This window comes from Cervus elaphus, chromosome 12 (genome assembly GCF_910594005.1).
Source record: "Cervus elaphus chromosome 12, mCerEla1.1, whole genome shotgun sequence".
Lineage (NCBI taxonomy): Eukaryota > Metazoa > Chordata > Mammalia > Artiodactyla > Cervidae > Cervus > Cervus elaphus.
In genome coordinates, this window is record NC_057826.1 from 19,361,604 (window position 1) to 19,377,500 (window position 15,897).

Here is a 15,897-nt window from a genome sequence, read left to right on the forward strand (position 1 = left end):
GATCTATTAAAAAACTGCTCTCCATCTTTTTTGGCACCTTTGGATTTGGCCAAGGGATTTCCTTTTCCAGTGAATATCCCCACCCTGATAAATTTATAGAGGAGAGAATTTTCACCAGTTCTAATTTCAGCCTCTTTGAGAAATGTTAATATACTTCAAGCTAAGCAGCTACTTGAAGAGATCCTTTGGACAGCATGATTTATTAAGTTATAACAGCTTGCACTAAGGGAGGAGAGGGAAGGAAGCGGTCTGCCTAGATGCTTTCTATCTATTAAAAAATAGCAGGACTAGTCTGGTCCAAGCATATGCAATGGCTCCCACCCTCAGTCCCCTTCAATTCTAGCCTTAAAGGTGTGTGCACCTACCCAGTTCCCTAGGGCACCCTCTGCCTTCCCTGGAGGTCATACTGAGATCGCTGAGTGGTGCTGCCCCATGCTGCCAGCCCCCAGGAAAGAACCAAAACGCAGCGGGTGGCAGACTCAGAAAGGATTTTAGAGAGCATCTAGGAAGGGGGATTTCAACTCTGTTCCAAGGAGCCCTAAGGGTTCCTCCCGGAATCACTGCCTGGGGAAACGAGGTGTTCATGGGGGACCCAGGAGTCCAAGACACCCCACCCTTCCTATCGGAGAAGTTCTGCCATCTCAGTTCTATGTGCTGGGCTTCTGTGTGTAACTGTTAGTAGGAAACAAAAAGATTCTTAAACTTTAAAATCATTTGGACACCACTGACTGAGTCCGATCGAGCCAGGACTAGAGGTGGCCTCCTGCTTCAGGGTCCATCTCCTTCCTCTCCTCACTCTTTTCATGCGCCCCGGCTCTCGGTGAAATGGGGCACTCTTGCACTTGGGATAAACCAAAGTACCATCTCTTCCTAAACACTAGGTCCCTGCGTGTCACCTCTCCTTTGGTCTGTATCTGAGAGTGCTGGCTGGAGAGCAGGGCTCTGGGTTTGCACTACTGTTCTGTTCGCTTGCGGGACTGCTTCAGCCCTCGGGGAGAATACGGTGATCCCAGCTCTGCCTGCCAATGAGGTTTCTCAGAATGCTACAGCTCTGCCATCTCCCTTGAGACACGAGTTTCACAGCAGCTGCCTGGAGGTTCCCAGACGCCCACCCCCCAGCTGCAGCCTGCCCAGCAGAGTGTGGCCACGTCCTGCAACGGTCGTCTCCCTCTGCTGGCAGATGAGCCTGGGAACAACCTGTCATTTGACATTCATGGTGGCTCACAAGTAGCCCTTGCCAATGTGGCGTGAGTGCGTTCCCAGGGTCACTGCCCAGAGCAGGCTACTCCTTGTACCCTGAAGCCTGACGCGGTGGCTTGGAGCCCTGAGCCAGGCGTGGCGGGGGAGACCTCGCAAGGGCGCACTGGCCTCACTGACACAGCAGAGGCACGGTCACTCAGATGAGTCTCAGAAGACACACAGAGCTACTTAGCTGAACTCATCTGAAGCCAAATGAAAAAGGATGACACAAGAGAGAAAACAGAGCACTTTTCCAGCTCCTGCTCCCAGCCTTTTCCCCATAATAGTTCAACCAGCAGAAGCACTTTCTTTGCAGAGGGTCTCATGGCAATATAGTCAACACATAAAGCATGTGCATTCCTGTTTCAAATAGGAATGTTAAAGTAATTCACTTTGGAAATAAAAGCCAAGACCTGGAATAAGGGCAAGACAGACATTTGCTTTCAATTATTTTCACTGCAGGAGTAAATCAAAAGAAAGAAAGCTCTGAGCTTGCCCCTTTCAAAAAATGTTAAACTAAGGATTGGAGGAAAGATTCCTTTCAGGGCAGATTTTATTTTCCTTTAACCTCAGGAAAAATCTGAAATAATTTTGAAACTGGTAGTTAAAAATTTTAATACACCTCTTTGGTTTTTGATGGGTAAAGAAAGAAGTTTCAAGTACTATCTTTTGCGGGGTTGCTAAGGAAACCATTTGTGCCCTGGGTGATGAGTCAGAACTGTTAAGTGCTGGCTTATAAAACAGAAATGATAGAAATCCAGAATGTTAAGTCTTTAAAATGATTTATGATGTTAATGCTTATGTTAATAACTCAATGATTTCTCTGCAAAACTCCAGAATGGTCTTTGGAGTACATTTCATCTCTGGAGACGTTGATCTGTCAGGTTCAGATGTATACCTGACCTATCTAGAAGAATGCACACACACGTGCTGCACACGCACACAAAGAGGAACGTGTGTGTGCACAGAAACTAGAATGGCGATGAGGAAGCCTGGATAAGACGAGACCACATCACGCTGGGCACGTCTCTCGCCCTCAGAGGATGGTAAGTGGTTAAGGAAATATGTCAGCTTCCACTTTCCATCAATTCTCAAAGGTCCTCTTAAACTAAGCTTTTTAGTCACTTCAAACAGACTACAAATCATTTAACTGAGAACACAGAGGACAGAAAACATCAAAGTGTGCACCCATGACCCTCTGGAGCGGTGGACTCTCTTCTCGTGGGGCCACCCAGTACACTCCAGACAGGAACACCTTATGCTAAATGTGAAATATAGTACCTTTGGGCCCAGCTCAGCCAACACCAGCTGCTGGCTCATTTGGGAGTGAGACGGCATGCTTTAGAGACAAGAAAGCAGAGCCTGAGATGGGCTTGAGGGGTCCTCCCAAGCTGACCATACCCACAAAAGAAGCAATGTCGTCTGAGTGATAATGTCAAGAAAGTATAGCTTGTGCGTCGTAAGTAGGATACAGTGGAAGAAAAGGAGCCTTGGGGGTGGGGATAGGTTACTATAAACCCAGACTCAAGGGATGTGGCCGCAGGGACAGGACACTTGGAAAACACATGAGTTAAATATTGAGATGGCTGGGTGATGGAGGGGAGGGGAGGGAAGGGAGGGTCCGATGAGGAGTAGCTGGGAATCACCACTTCCTGGAGAATTTTTGCCCTGTCTGGCCTCTCTCTGACTACTGTACACCCCAAGCCCTGCCCCGTACCTTAAAATTCTTCTGGGATTCAGGGGTTGGGCTTTCCAGGTCAATGAGCTTCTTGAGATCCTCCTCAATGGTGGACTTGGAGGTCGGCTTTGGGGACGCCCGGAGGTCCCTGGTGGAGGCACGCAGCCTGGGGTGGGCTATTTCATTGCCGTCACTCTGATGACGCCTTGAAAGAAGGGAAAGAGAGGGGAGAAGTTAATTTGATGAGGTGGACTCAAGGGTGTGATGGGGTCTGAAAGAGGTAAGTCAATGGAGACCTATTAGAAGAGACAGAGGAGAATTACTTCTGTTCAATTATATTAATAATATATTTGGATAAGTGCTTGTAAAGAGAAACAAGACCAGTTTGAAATACAAAATAAAAAGCCTGATGAATAAATCACTCTTTCACAGGAAATGATAAACTCCACAAGCCAAAATTAGCAACAGACTTACTAATAAAAAAGACCACAGGGTATGAATCCCAAATGCAATCTCTATAGAAACAAAAACAATGTCATTGACTGGATCCTTTATTTTTTGCTGTACTATTTTGTCAAAAGTTCTTTATGTTCAGAGGTGGTCACTTACTTTCTAATAGTCCCTCCTGGGCCAGTTAGCAATTACACAGGAAGGCTGTGATTAACAGCATCAAAGGGACCAGTGTGGTCTTAACACCCAAGGGGCGATTATTCTGAAGTTTGTTCTTCAGACAGACTCTTTCCTACGAGACTTTGAGATTCTCAAATCTGAAGGTTTTCAATACATATTATTTAAGGAATGTGGCAGAGAAACAATGTAAGACACGTTTCACGTGGGAAGAAAAATAACTTCCCTACGAGACCACCCTCTCCCCCGTCTGGAGCCCGGCCTCCTCTCTTGCAGGAAACTGCCCCAGGCTTTTCTGTTCACTGTCATGTGAAACGCAAAGCGCCCAGCAAGAGAAGCAACAGAGTCCTTACTTTCTCGTGTCCATAAATCCCACGGAGTTTATGGTTCCTTCGGGTTTCTTCCATCCAATCAGGTACTTGCTGGTAGCGCCCTGGCGGGGGTAGAAAGTCCGAGGGCCGGAGGAGGAGGACGAAGAGGAGGAGAAGGAAGGAGTGAGCTGCGAGGGGGCGGCCGGGTGAAGTTCCTCCTTCGGTGAACTTCTGGCACTGGTGAAGACCACCGGGCTGGCAGAGTGTCGCGAGCTCATGGTACTGAGGAGAGGCAGGACAGAGAAAAAACGATGGGGGTTTGTGTGTGCCTCCTGGGGTCGGCCTGCCAGCCATAAAAGCATCGTCCAGGACAGGGGTTGCGGCCCGGTTACAGAACAATGAGTATTTCATAAAATATTAATGGGGCTGGCTAGCCTGCCTTCACCTTTTCGCTTCAATTTAAATGTCCGCTGTCAAAGTAAAACATGGTGATGGGGGCTGCTTCTGCACTTTCAGTTGAAAAGTAAAAATAGTTAAGACTGTCAGGGATACTCTGAAGTACACCAGCACCGCTGAAGTGTGGTACAGAGAAGTCTTGCAGAGGTGTGCGTGTGTGTGTGCGTCTGTGTGTGCGTGTGTGTGGTACAGAGAAGTCTCGCAGAGGTGTATGTGTGTGTGCGTGCGTGCGTGTGTGCGTGCGTGCGCGGCGGCGGAGTTGGCAATAAAACGCCTGGCAGTATCCAGAGCTCTCCGTCCTCCCTTCCTCAGAACTCAGGGGCACAGTGACATTCCCCAGGCCCGAGCTCAAGAGGGGAGAGAAGACCGGCTCAGACACGGAGCTCTCCTCATGCTCACGTCCAAGGCCAAAGGGGCACCCGGAGGTCTCCCTCCCCCCAGCACCTGATAGTAACACTCTCTAAAAAGCTTTTTATCAGGTTAGACGATACCACCACCTTACATCACACACACATGTTAACTCACAGTGGACTAAAGACTTGAATGCAGGACCTGAAACAGTGAAACTCCTAGAAGAAAACATGGGCAGTAAGCTCCCTGACAATCATTTTTTTGAATTTGACACAAAAAGCAAAGGCAACAAAAGTCAAACTAAAACAAGAGGGTCTATTCAAACCAAAAGGCTTCTGGGCAGCAATGGAAATCACCCACAGCGTGAAAAAGCAACCTACTGGACAAGAGAAAATATTTGCAAATCATGTATCTGATAAGGGGTTAATATCCAAACTATATAAAGAACTTATACAACTCAAGAACAAAAAAAGCAAACAATCTGAATTGTAAAAATGGGTAGAAAAATTTGAATAGACAGTTTTCCAAAGAAGACATACAGATGGCTGACAGGTATAGGAAAAGATACTCAACGTTACTAACCATCAAGGAAATGCAAACCTAAACTGTAATGAGAACTCACACCTGTTAGAATGGCTATTATCAGCAAGATAAGAAATAAAAGTGTGAGTGAAGATCTGGAGAAAAGGGAACCTTTGTGCATTACATTGCTGTTGGCAGCAATGTAAATTGCTGCAGACACTCTGGAAAACAGTATGGAGGTTCCTCAAAAAATTAGAAAACCAAACTCCTAAAAACAGAGTCAAAGATAGAGGCTGGAGAGTGGTGGGTGAAATGGTTAAAGAAAGTTCAAAAGGTACAAACTTCTAGTTAAAAGATAAATAAATCCTAGGGATGTAATATTAGGCATGATGACTAAGCACGAAAAACTGCTCATTATCGGTATATTTTAAACTTTGGTTAGAAGTTACAAAATTAAAGTTCTGAAGGACTCAAGGAGAAGACTGCTTATTGTACTTCTAAAACTCAGGCAGGATTTTCAAAACTGGAGATGAAAAGTTTAAGGTGATGTCAGACCTGCTGCTGCTGCTGCTAAGTCGCTTCAGTCATGTCCAACTCTGTGTGACCCCACAGATGGCAGCCCACCAGGCTCCCCCGTCCCTGGGATTCTCCAGGCAAGAATACCCGAGTGGGTTGCCATTTCCTTCCCCAATGTGTGAAAGTGAAGTCGCTCAGTCGTGTCCGACTCTTCGTGACCCCATGGACTGTGGCCTACCAGGCTCCTCCGTCCATGGGATTCTCCAGGCAAGAGTACTGGAGTGGGTTGCCATTTCTTTCTCCAGATGTCAGACCTGGAGGGCCTCTGATTGCAGGATTTCCACAGTTCCTTCCTAGTCGTCTCATGGGACCTACGTTCATGACTCTTGAGCCCGGCTGAGTTCTCTAGCTTAGGCTGAGATCTAAGACAAGTCACTCCAGTGGAGCTGGTTACTGAAGGTTTAGTTAACAGGGTGTGGTCTCAAGGCATTCCTCAACAGCACTCGCACTGGTCAAAACCTAATGGTCCTGCTCTGAATAAAGCATGGACTTTAGTTAGTAAAAATGCATTGACATTGACTCCTTAACTGTGACAAATGTATGATAGTGATGTAAGATAAGGAGAACAGGGGAAAATGGGCAAAGGGTACGTGGGAATTCTCTGGACTCTCTTTGCAACTTGCCTGCAAATTAAAAATGACTCTAAAATTTAAAAAGTTCACTATAAAAACTAAGCAGAAAGCAAAACAAAATACAACAAAAAGTAAAACCCTAATGGTCCAGAGATTTTATATATATATATATATATAAAGTATGTGCATACACACACACATACACACATTATGTTTTCATATGTGTACACACACATGTATGAAAATGAACTGAACTTCACCTCAAAACTTGCATAAAAATCAATTCCAATTGGACTTATATTTAAATGTATGTCTAAAGATTCTAGACTGTAACATGGAAGAATATCCTTATGACAGAGGTTTCTTTAACTGGATCATAAACAAAATGATTGAAACTCATTAAAATTAAGAACTTCTATTCATCCAAAGACACAGAGCAGGAGAATATACATAAAACATATATCCAACAGTGGGCTCTTATCCATACATAATTAACTCCTAAAAATTAACAAGAGAGACAACCCAACAGAGAAATGGGCAGAGATGTGAAAAGGAATTTCACAAAAGAGGATATCTAAAAGCCATTAAAGATGGACAATCAACATCATCAGTTATCAGGAAAAATGCAAATTAACTCCACAAAGAGGGACTACTACACAATAGAGTGGCTAAAATTAAAAAGTATCAAATGCTAGAAAGGATGTGAAGCAACCAACACTCTCACACACTGCAGGAGTGTACTGGCTACAACCACTTTGGCAAACCGGTTCACAGTCTCTACTGAAGTTGAATATACGTAAATCCTACTCTAGCCATTCCACTCCTAGGTATATACTGCAAAGAAGTACATACATATATGTATCAGAGGACACGTAAAAGAACCTGTAATATCCTCAACACAGAAATGCTCCGAGTGCTGAATAACAGAATGGATAAACTAACTGGTGTGTTCTCACAATGGATATATAACACAGCAATGAAAATAAACGGACACTATTTGCAACACAGATGAATCTCACCAACATAATGTTGACTTAAAGACACCAGATGCAGAATAATACATATGGGATGATTCCACTGACATGAAGCGCCTGGATATGCCTATCCAGGATAGGCATAGTGAGTGTGTGACTTCAGGATTCAGGATAGTGTTCAGTTGGGGAGGAAGGGGAGGTGATGGGGAGGGGGACGTGTGGGAGGAAGGGTGTCTGGCTGCTGGGCAAGTTCCAGCTAGTCCTTGATCTGGGTAGTGATGACATGCGTAAGTGCACTTTGCGAAAACCCACCCTGATGTACGTGGATGATCTGTGCCTTTTTCTGTATGTCTGTTACACTTCAATGAAAACACGTCCACAAAAACAAAGCAAAAATAGATGACCTGAAAGGAGAAGGCTGAATCAGTCCCTGAGGCTCTGCAACAGACTCGAAGAGAGCAGGACAAAGTTGGGGGGGGCGGGGGGGGGAGGAACAGGACACAGGGCAAAGGTGATCTCAAGGGTTTTCCACACTAACTGGGCCTTGAAACGTCAGATTAAACATAACCATCTCCTTTATTTCTGCAACTAAAAAGGAGGAACCAGGTTCAAACTACAAAAAATATCATCTTAAAAATGAGTAACGAAGGGGACTTCCTTGGTAGTCCTGTGGTCAGGACGCTGCCTTCTAGTGAAAGGGGCGTGGGCTCAATTCCCAGTCAGGAAGCTGAGGTCCTAAGTACTTCTCGGCCAAAAAACCAAAACATGAAACAGAAGCAATACTGTAACTAATTCAATAGAGATTTAAAAACAAAAGCCTAGCCATACTCTCATTATCCCTCTAACAATAACAATTTTTCCCCCAGAGATTTTTCTATTTAGGGAGAAGGGGAAAGAGAAGACCCTTCACAAAACCTCCAAGGGCAACGCAACTTTAAAAGCAATGCAATCTCATTTAGTTTTTACCTCTTGATAACAGATACTCCATTTGTCTGCTTTAAGAGTTAAGGAAATGCAGAACTCCTCCACAAGTGCAGTATATTAAGCCAGTAAGAACAAAATAATAAAAGTAGGATTCTGTTATGGAAAAGAGACAAAGTGGAAAGATAAAACAAGGGGATGGTAAAAGACAGATAAAGATATAGGCAGGCAAACCCATAGATAACAACACCAGAAATCAAGGTTAACCGCAAATGCATTATCCACACAGGGAGCATCAACCCAGAGAAGTTTCTGAAATAGTATGAGAACATAGCCTTTGGGGTACTTTAAAATCACGTGAGAGGTGTACCACTATTTGTGAGTTACATAGCGACAAGACTTAATCTTTGGTTAGCAGATTTATTTCACCTGACTATGACAGCGAAAGCGAAAGTTGCTCAGTCGTGTCTAACTCTTTGCGACCCCAAGGACTATACAGTCCATGGAATTCTCCAGGCCAGAATACTGGAGTGGGTAGCCTTTCCCTTCTCCAGGGGATCTTCCCAATCGAGGGATCTAACCCAGGTCTCCCGCATTGCAGGCAGATTCTTTACCAGCTGAGCCACAAGGGAAGCCTAACTTCATATACAGCTGACTATACCCACACCTCATATACATTCACAACTCAGATGTGGAGCTGTCTCAAGCCTCAACCCTGGTTAGTGTCTGAAGCATATTCCAGAAAAGTGCAAAACCATAAAATCAGGATCTAGTGCACTCACCTTGGATAATCACGCACTTGCTTCACCTGCTTTGATCCGTATCCACCAGTGAGTGGCATGTGTTTGAATGACTTGAGCCATTCTCCCTCATCACCATGTTCAGGTACAGATTGGAGGGCCTCACCCCAGAGATTCTGCCTCGGGAGCTTGGGTGGGGTGGCGGACACGAGACTTTGTACTTCTAACTTGTTCCCAGGATGATGTGGCGGCCCTGATCTCATACGCTGAAAACCATTATACCACAGGTACATTTGATTGCCCTTATTTTACGTTTCTCAGCAACAAGTATGTTGATGTGATAATATCGGTATTCAAAACCCTGTGGCTTTCAAAGACTAAATGCATGGTTGAAATAGAAATAATTAGCCATGGGAAAAGAATGTAAATTGCACAGTCTGTTAATTTATACATCTTTTCCCCATGTTGCATGACACAGCTATGCTGTTTTTAGCCATAATGAATGTATTGCATAAAGGGAGTGTTATAGAAAAGGCTAAGGAACTTCAAACGCTGAGTAATGTGTACAGCACATACAGTTTTTGGAGCTCTGTCCTGCACTATGTAAATTAAATTACTACCATAATCTCTCTGAGAAGCATTTAGTAAGTTGCTGTACTACATGATAAACTCTTTGAAGGCAGGGATATCTTTGTAAATATATTTAACAATACCAGAATGCAACAGACTCCCAGTAAAATGCTAATTGCACAGAGGGATTCTCTTTATTATCTACAGAGCACACTATATATTTAATTTCTTTATCTGTTTATAGTCTGTCTGCCCGCAAAGATGGCAGACTAATGTCTCAAAAAAACAGTGTCTTATTGGAGTCTGGATGCCAGTGTCTTTTATAGAATAGAGGTGGGGGTGTGAGGGAGTAAAGTAAAAGATGATTGATCTTACAAATCTCCTGGAATGGCCAGCCTTGGGGAGAGGATGTGTTCATTTTTCTTATGGCCATTCACAAGTGGACAGGGTCAGGACAGTCTGCCCCTGTTTAAATATAAACTCCACGAGGGTTGAAATTTTTGTTTGATTTGTTCACTATTATATCTGTTTGGAATAGTCCCTGACAATTATAGGTACTCAATATTTGTTGAAGGAAACTGTTGAATAAACCACAAATTAGCCATCCGTTTTAAATACATGGGATATTCTTGCATAAAGATAGTGTATTTTATTCACTATTTAAAACTGGATGTTGTTTTATTCTTACAGAGTATGTTTCTGTTTATAAGTGTATTATTAAAAGGATAACTGCTTAATTATCCATAGACCTTGATTACTGGTTTTATTTGTGACCACAGGCCCTGATTATTGGTTTTATTTGTGAATAGGACAACTGAAACTAGCTCCCAGGTGTGAAATGCCAGCATACTTTTGTTCACTAATGGTTATAATCAAGGACTGCCCTACTTAACAATTGATTAGATTTGGGAACAATGGTAAAGGCAAAAACAACTGACTGATGCATTGGTAGTTCTTCCTTAACTGCGTACAACTCACAGCTTGAAGGTGAGCACTTTAGTTTATTTGTCCCCTAATTTGTCATCACAGGAGGATCACTTGGAAGCCTTAAAAATACACATTCTTAGGCCTTAATTCACAGCAAACTGTGGAAAATTCTTCAAGAGATGGGAATACCAGACCACCTGACCTGCCTCTTGAGAAACCTGTATGCAGATCAAGAAGCAACAGTTAGAACATGGAAATGGAACAGACTGGTTCCAAATCGGGAAAGGAGTGCGTCAAGGCTGGATGTTGTCGCCTTGCTTATTTAACTTATATGCAGAGTACATCATGAGAAATGCTGGGCTGGAGGAAGCACAAGCTGGAATCAAGACTGCCGGGAGAAATATCAATAACCTCAGATATGTAGATGACACCATCCTTATGGCAGGGAAGAAGAACTAAAGAGTCTCTTGATAAACGTGAAAGAGGAGACTGAAAAAGTTGGCTTAAAACTCAACATCCAGAAAACGAAGATCATGGTATCTGGTCTCATCACTTCATGGCAAATAGATGAGGAAACAATGGAAACAGTGACAGACTTTATTTTCTTGGGCTCCAAAATGACTGCAGATGGTGAATGCAGCCATGAAATTAAAAGACACTTTCTCCTTGGAAGTAAAGTTATGAACAACCTAGACAGCATATTAAAAAGCAGAGACATTATTTTGCCAATAAAGGTCCATCAAGCCAAAACTTTGGTTTTTCCAGTAGTCATGTATGGATGTGAGAGTTGGACTATAAAGAAAGCTGAGCGCTGAAGAATTGACGCTTGTAAACTGTGGTATTGGAGAAGACACTTGAGAGTCCCTTGGACAGCAAGGAGATCCAACCAGTCCATCCTAAAGGAAATCAGTCCTGAATATTCATTGGAAGGACTGATGTTGAAGCTGAAACTCCAATACTTTGGTTACCTGATACGAAGAATGGACTCACTGGAAAAGACCCTGATGCTGGGAAAGATTCACGGTGGGAGAAGGGGATGACAGAAGATGAGATGGTTGGATGGTATCACCAACTCAATGGACATGAGTCTGAGTAAGCTCTGGGAGTTGGTGATGGACGGGGAAGCCTGGTGTGTTGCAGTCCACGGGGTCGCAAAGAGTCGGACACAACCGAGTGACTGAACTGAACTGAGGCCCTGATTCCAAAGATTTTAATATAAGAGAATTGGGGTGATGCCTGAGTTGTGTTTGTTGGCAAAAATCTCCCCCAAGTATGCACCCCCATTGAGAACTGCTCGAATCCAGTTGAATTATCATATTATTATGACTTCATCAAAATCCAGCTTCACTCAGTCAAGATCAAGAGGGGAAAGGCACCCAAATAGTGTTTCTGCAGCCGTGAACTTTGGCCCTCTGCAAGTGTGGATATAAATAATGATTCCTTGGCTCATGTCCCATCTCACTGAACCCCAGAAATGTGTATTTTAACAATTCCCAAAGGACTCTCATGTTCCGAAGAGCTTAAGAATAATTCCATTAGCCCACAACTCTCTTCCTACTCCACAGTGGGTTGTCTCCTCCCTCACCTGTGGCCCCCTCTCCAAGCCCAACTCTGTGTGTGTGTGTGTGTGTGTGTGTGTGTGTGTGTGTGTGTGTGTGGTGGGACTCCTTGAAGTAGACCAATCCTCCTGGCCTTGAACCACACAGAGGGACCTGCCTCCACACACTTCCCCAAGTAATCTCTGAAGTGGCTTTAATTACAAACAACTGAAATGAGGCTGTCAGCTTCATACTTTCAAAGCGGAACTGTGTGGCCGAGCTGTTTCATTTTCCTGGAGATTTTCTATTAATTTAATGTGCTGCAATCTAGTTGTACCCATGGCAAATTAGATCTCTCCCCAGGAACTGTGTAAGAAGGTAATGAGCCAATAATATGGAACAAAAAGAGAAGATACGTTAGAAGTGACAAGTGCAGTATCTGCTATTTTTCTGTCTGTAGAAAAATGTGAGTCTAGCTGTGTGTATGTCTAAACTGGAAAAACTGAAAATGAAAGTCAATCAGTCGTGTCTGACTCTTTGCAACCCTATGGACTATAGAGTTCAAGGAATTCTCCAGGCCGGAATACTGCAGCGAGTAGCCTTTCCCTTCTCCAGGGGATCTTCCCAACCCAGGGATCAAACCCAGGTCTCCCACACTGCAGGCAGATTCTTTACCAGCTGAGCCACAAGGGAAGCCCAAGAATTATTCAGGATGCTCCTGGATTAGACATGAAGAGACACTAGCTTTCTTTCTTACACGAAGTATATATAGGGCCCTTTCCCTTTCTTAAAAATGGACCAACATTTGATTTATTTGGTCATTCCAGGACATGAATTAAAAAAAAAAATTTTTTTTAACTGAAACAGTTGATTTAAAATGCTGTGTTAGTTTCAAGTGTCCATCAAAGTGATTCATATATATATATATATATATATATATTTATTTATCTTCTTTTTTTAGGTTCTTTTACACGATAGGGTATTACAAGATATTGAATAGAGTTCCCTGTGCTATATAGTATGTCCTTGTTTATCTAATTATATACAATAGTGTATTAATCCCAAACTCCTAACTTATCCCTCCCCATCCTTTCCCCTTTGGTAACTATCATGTTACTTTCTTGTCTGTGAGTCTCTCTCTGTTTTATAAGTAAGTTCACTAGCAGCATTTTTTAAGATTCCACATATAAGTGATATCATATAATATTTGTCTTTCTCTGTCAGACTGACTTCACTTAGTATGATCATGGGTCCATCCATGTTGCTGCAATTGGCATTATTTCATTTTTTTTTTTTAATGGCTGAGTAATATCCAACTGTGTAATATACCACATCTTCTTCATGCATGTCTTTGTCAGTGGATATTTAGGCTGCTTCATGTCTTGGCTAATGTAGACAGTGCTACTATGAACTAGGGGTGCACAAGACATGAATTGTGAAAAGGAAGAGAGAACACACACATGCATGATTCGTCTCATAAAGAGAGAAGAGGCAATGGGGTGTCGGAGAATCTGAGACAGTCTGAATCTGTCCAAACTTCTCATCTTGACCTGCTGCTCGAAGGAAACCATGAAACAATGTGCGGTTACCTGGCTATTCACATTCCCAGCTGTGGTCAGACTTTACAGGAGACAACGCTAGATGACTAGTTCCCAAAAAGGGCACTAGTTACGGTGGGTGCACTCTGGAGAGGAGGAGCTACATCTGCTTGTCGATCTCGGGAAGGGATGACCCCCACAGGACAGGGCACCCTGCAGGCTAGGAGTCAACGCCCCAACTGATGAAGCTATGAAGGCCTGGGGAACTGTTCTGCAATTTCTGGGTCATGAACAAGGCCACCACCTCCTACAGAAAACATCTGCCCACTACTCTGTACCACTGAGAGCTGCCGAAGAAAACACTTGGGAGTCCCCTACTATCCAGGCATGACAGAGAGGGGTGGCTTTTACAGAGCCTGGGATGGTATTTTCAGGAGGGGGAGAGCAGCAATTAGTCACTTGTCAAGCAGCTGTGGCAAGATCGGCAAAGGCTGGAAGCTGGCCTGATACCAAGGGGAGGGAAGCTGATCGGGTTTCCTGTGATTACTTGTACAGATAACAAACAATCTTTTGGGTGACAGATAATGTGGAGGATAACGATTAGGGAGGACTCCCCTCACTGTGTGCAGCACTAGCCAATTCTGTCTGATATTGGCCCTGAACTTTAGGAGGGCTCCGAAGACGCTAATTCTAAAGGACTGGGGGGAAAGAAATGTAGCAGGAATGGTGAAGCTGGCAAAGGGGATATCCAAGTGACTGCCGCAAAGAACACTGTTCACCTACAGAAGGGAGATAGTGAATAAGGACAAGAACACATGGACACATAAGGCATTGAGAAGTGACTGGTTAGGCCTACGCAGCAGAAGAGACCTCATGGGTCATGGTGGACCTCAAGCTGAGTAGGTCTACAATGCTGAGCTAGTTAATAGGGAGCTAACAAGATGTAACTATGAATATTATCACTTTATTAGGCATAGCCGAGAAGAGAGTCATGTCCAGAATTGGCATCTAAAAAGGATGAAGAAAAAGTAGGAAACTGGAGGAGCCAAGTTTCTTGGGAGATACATGTTTACTGAAGGGAAAGTAGCAAGATAAGTATACTCAGTGATGGAAAGCCCTTCAAGAAGGAAACGACAAAACCTTTCATCTTAAAAGTACATCTGCAGTTTGCAATACCTTTGATAACCTTTTTTTCTTAACCCTCAACAAACACAGAAACAACCATTTAGTAAGGGGACTAGGTAGTAATTAGTTACAGATAGATGGCACTAGTGGTAAAGAGCCTGTCTACCGACTCAGGAGTCCCAAGAGCTATGGGCTCAATCCCTGGGTCGGGAAGATCCCCTGGAGAAGGGAATGGCAACCCACTCCAGTGTTCTTGCCTGTAAAATCCCATGAACAGAGGAGCCTGGCAGGCTGCTGTCTGTGGGGTTCGCGAAGAGTCGGACACGACTGAGCAAATAAGCATACGAATCTAAGGGACAAGTTTGGTGAAATAGCAGGATTGGCCAAAGGCCCTGTGGCTGGTCAATGACAGAACTGAGCCTTGAATCTGAATCTCAGGATCCAAATCTATTTCCCCTACATTTCTCTCTGGACTTGGCTGGAGGTGAAGGACTATTACCATATATACGATGTTATATTATTTCCAACTGTCTCTTATTGGCATAGACACGTTTCATAATCTTAGACTTGAAAAATCTTCAATCTTTAGAAAAGACAGCTCAGAAAAAGCTGCAGCCAGAGGAATTTGAGATAGGCAGACACAGGACAAAATTTTGAAGAGTGAGGGGATTGACATACTCAGATTACTCTCAAAGATTATGGAATCTCTCTCCTTGCTATTAATGACATCTGCATCAAGAAATCTGATATCTGGGGCTTGATGAGAGCTCTCATTTTCTCAATGTTGAAATTTCAGCCACAGTAGCTCTGATTTTCACAGTTGTTGAGGTGAGCTGAATATCACCAATGTTCTGGCTAAAATAATCACCCACTCTCATAAGCTTTCATAAGAAATGGAAATGGGGCAAGACAGGCCAGATCACCTGGAGTTCTGATGTGCTGACGAAAAATAAAATAGAACCCTGATGTTCACGGTGTGTGGGACGACAAAGCAACAATTATCAATGAAAACAATTCATAAACATGATAAGTAGAGCCAACCACATGTTGGAGAGGAGTCCTGGGGGATTTTAGAGGCTTCACTTTAAAGTTTAAGTCCATTAAACTTAGAAAAATAATTCAGTCTGACTCTTAAGAAAAAAATGTAGAAGAGAGACATTAACTGTTGGTAATTTAAAAAGATTCCAGGCAGAAGAGATTTAAGAGGGAAGCATTATAGATAAAGACAACAG

At 43.4% G+C, this 15,897-nt stretch overlaps 1 protein-coding gene across 8 annotated transcripts in view; it reads right to left on the reverse strand.

The window, feature by feature from the left end:
* SIPA1L1 (signal induced proliferation associated 1 like 1) overlaps positions 1-15,897 on the reverse strand; it is a 366,852-nt gene that overhangs the window by 12,916 nt on the left and 338,039 nt on the right. For all 8 annotated transcript variants that reach the window (XM_043920090.1, XM_043920096.1, XM_043920094.1 and 5 more), the window contains 2 exons: positions 3,898-4,137; positions 2,957-3,122 (listed from right to left, as the gene is read on the reverse strand). In XM_043920090.1, the coding sequence (XP_043776025.1) occupies positions 2,957-3,122; positions 3,898-4,137 (406 nt within the window). The remainder of the gene's footprint in view (positions 1-2,956; positions 3,123-3,897; positions 4,138-15,897) is intronic.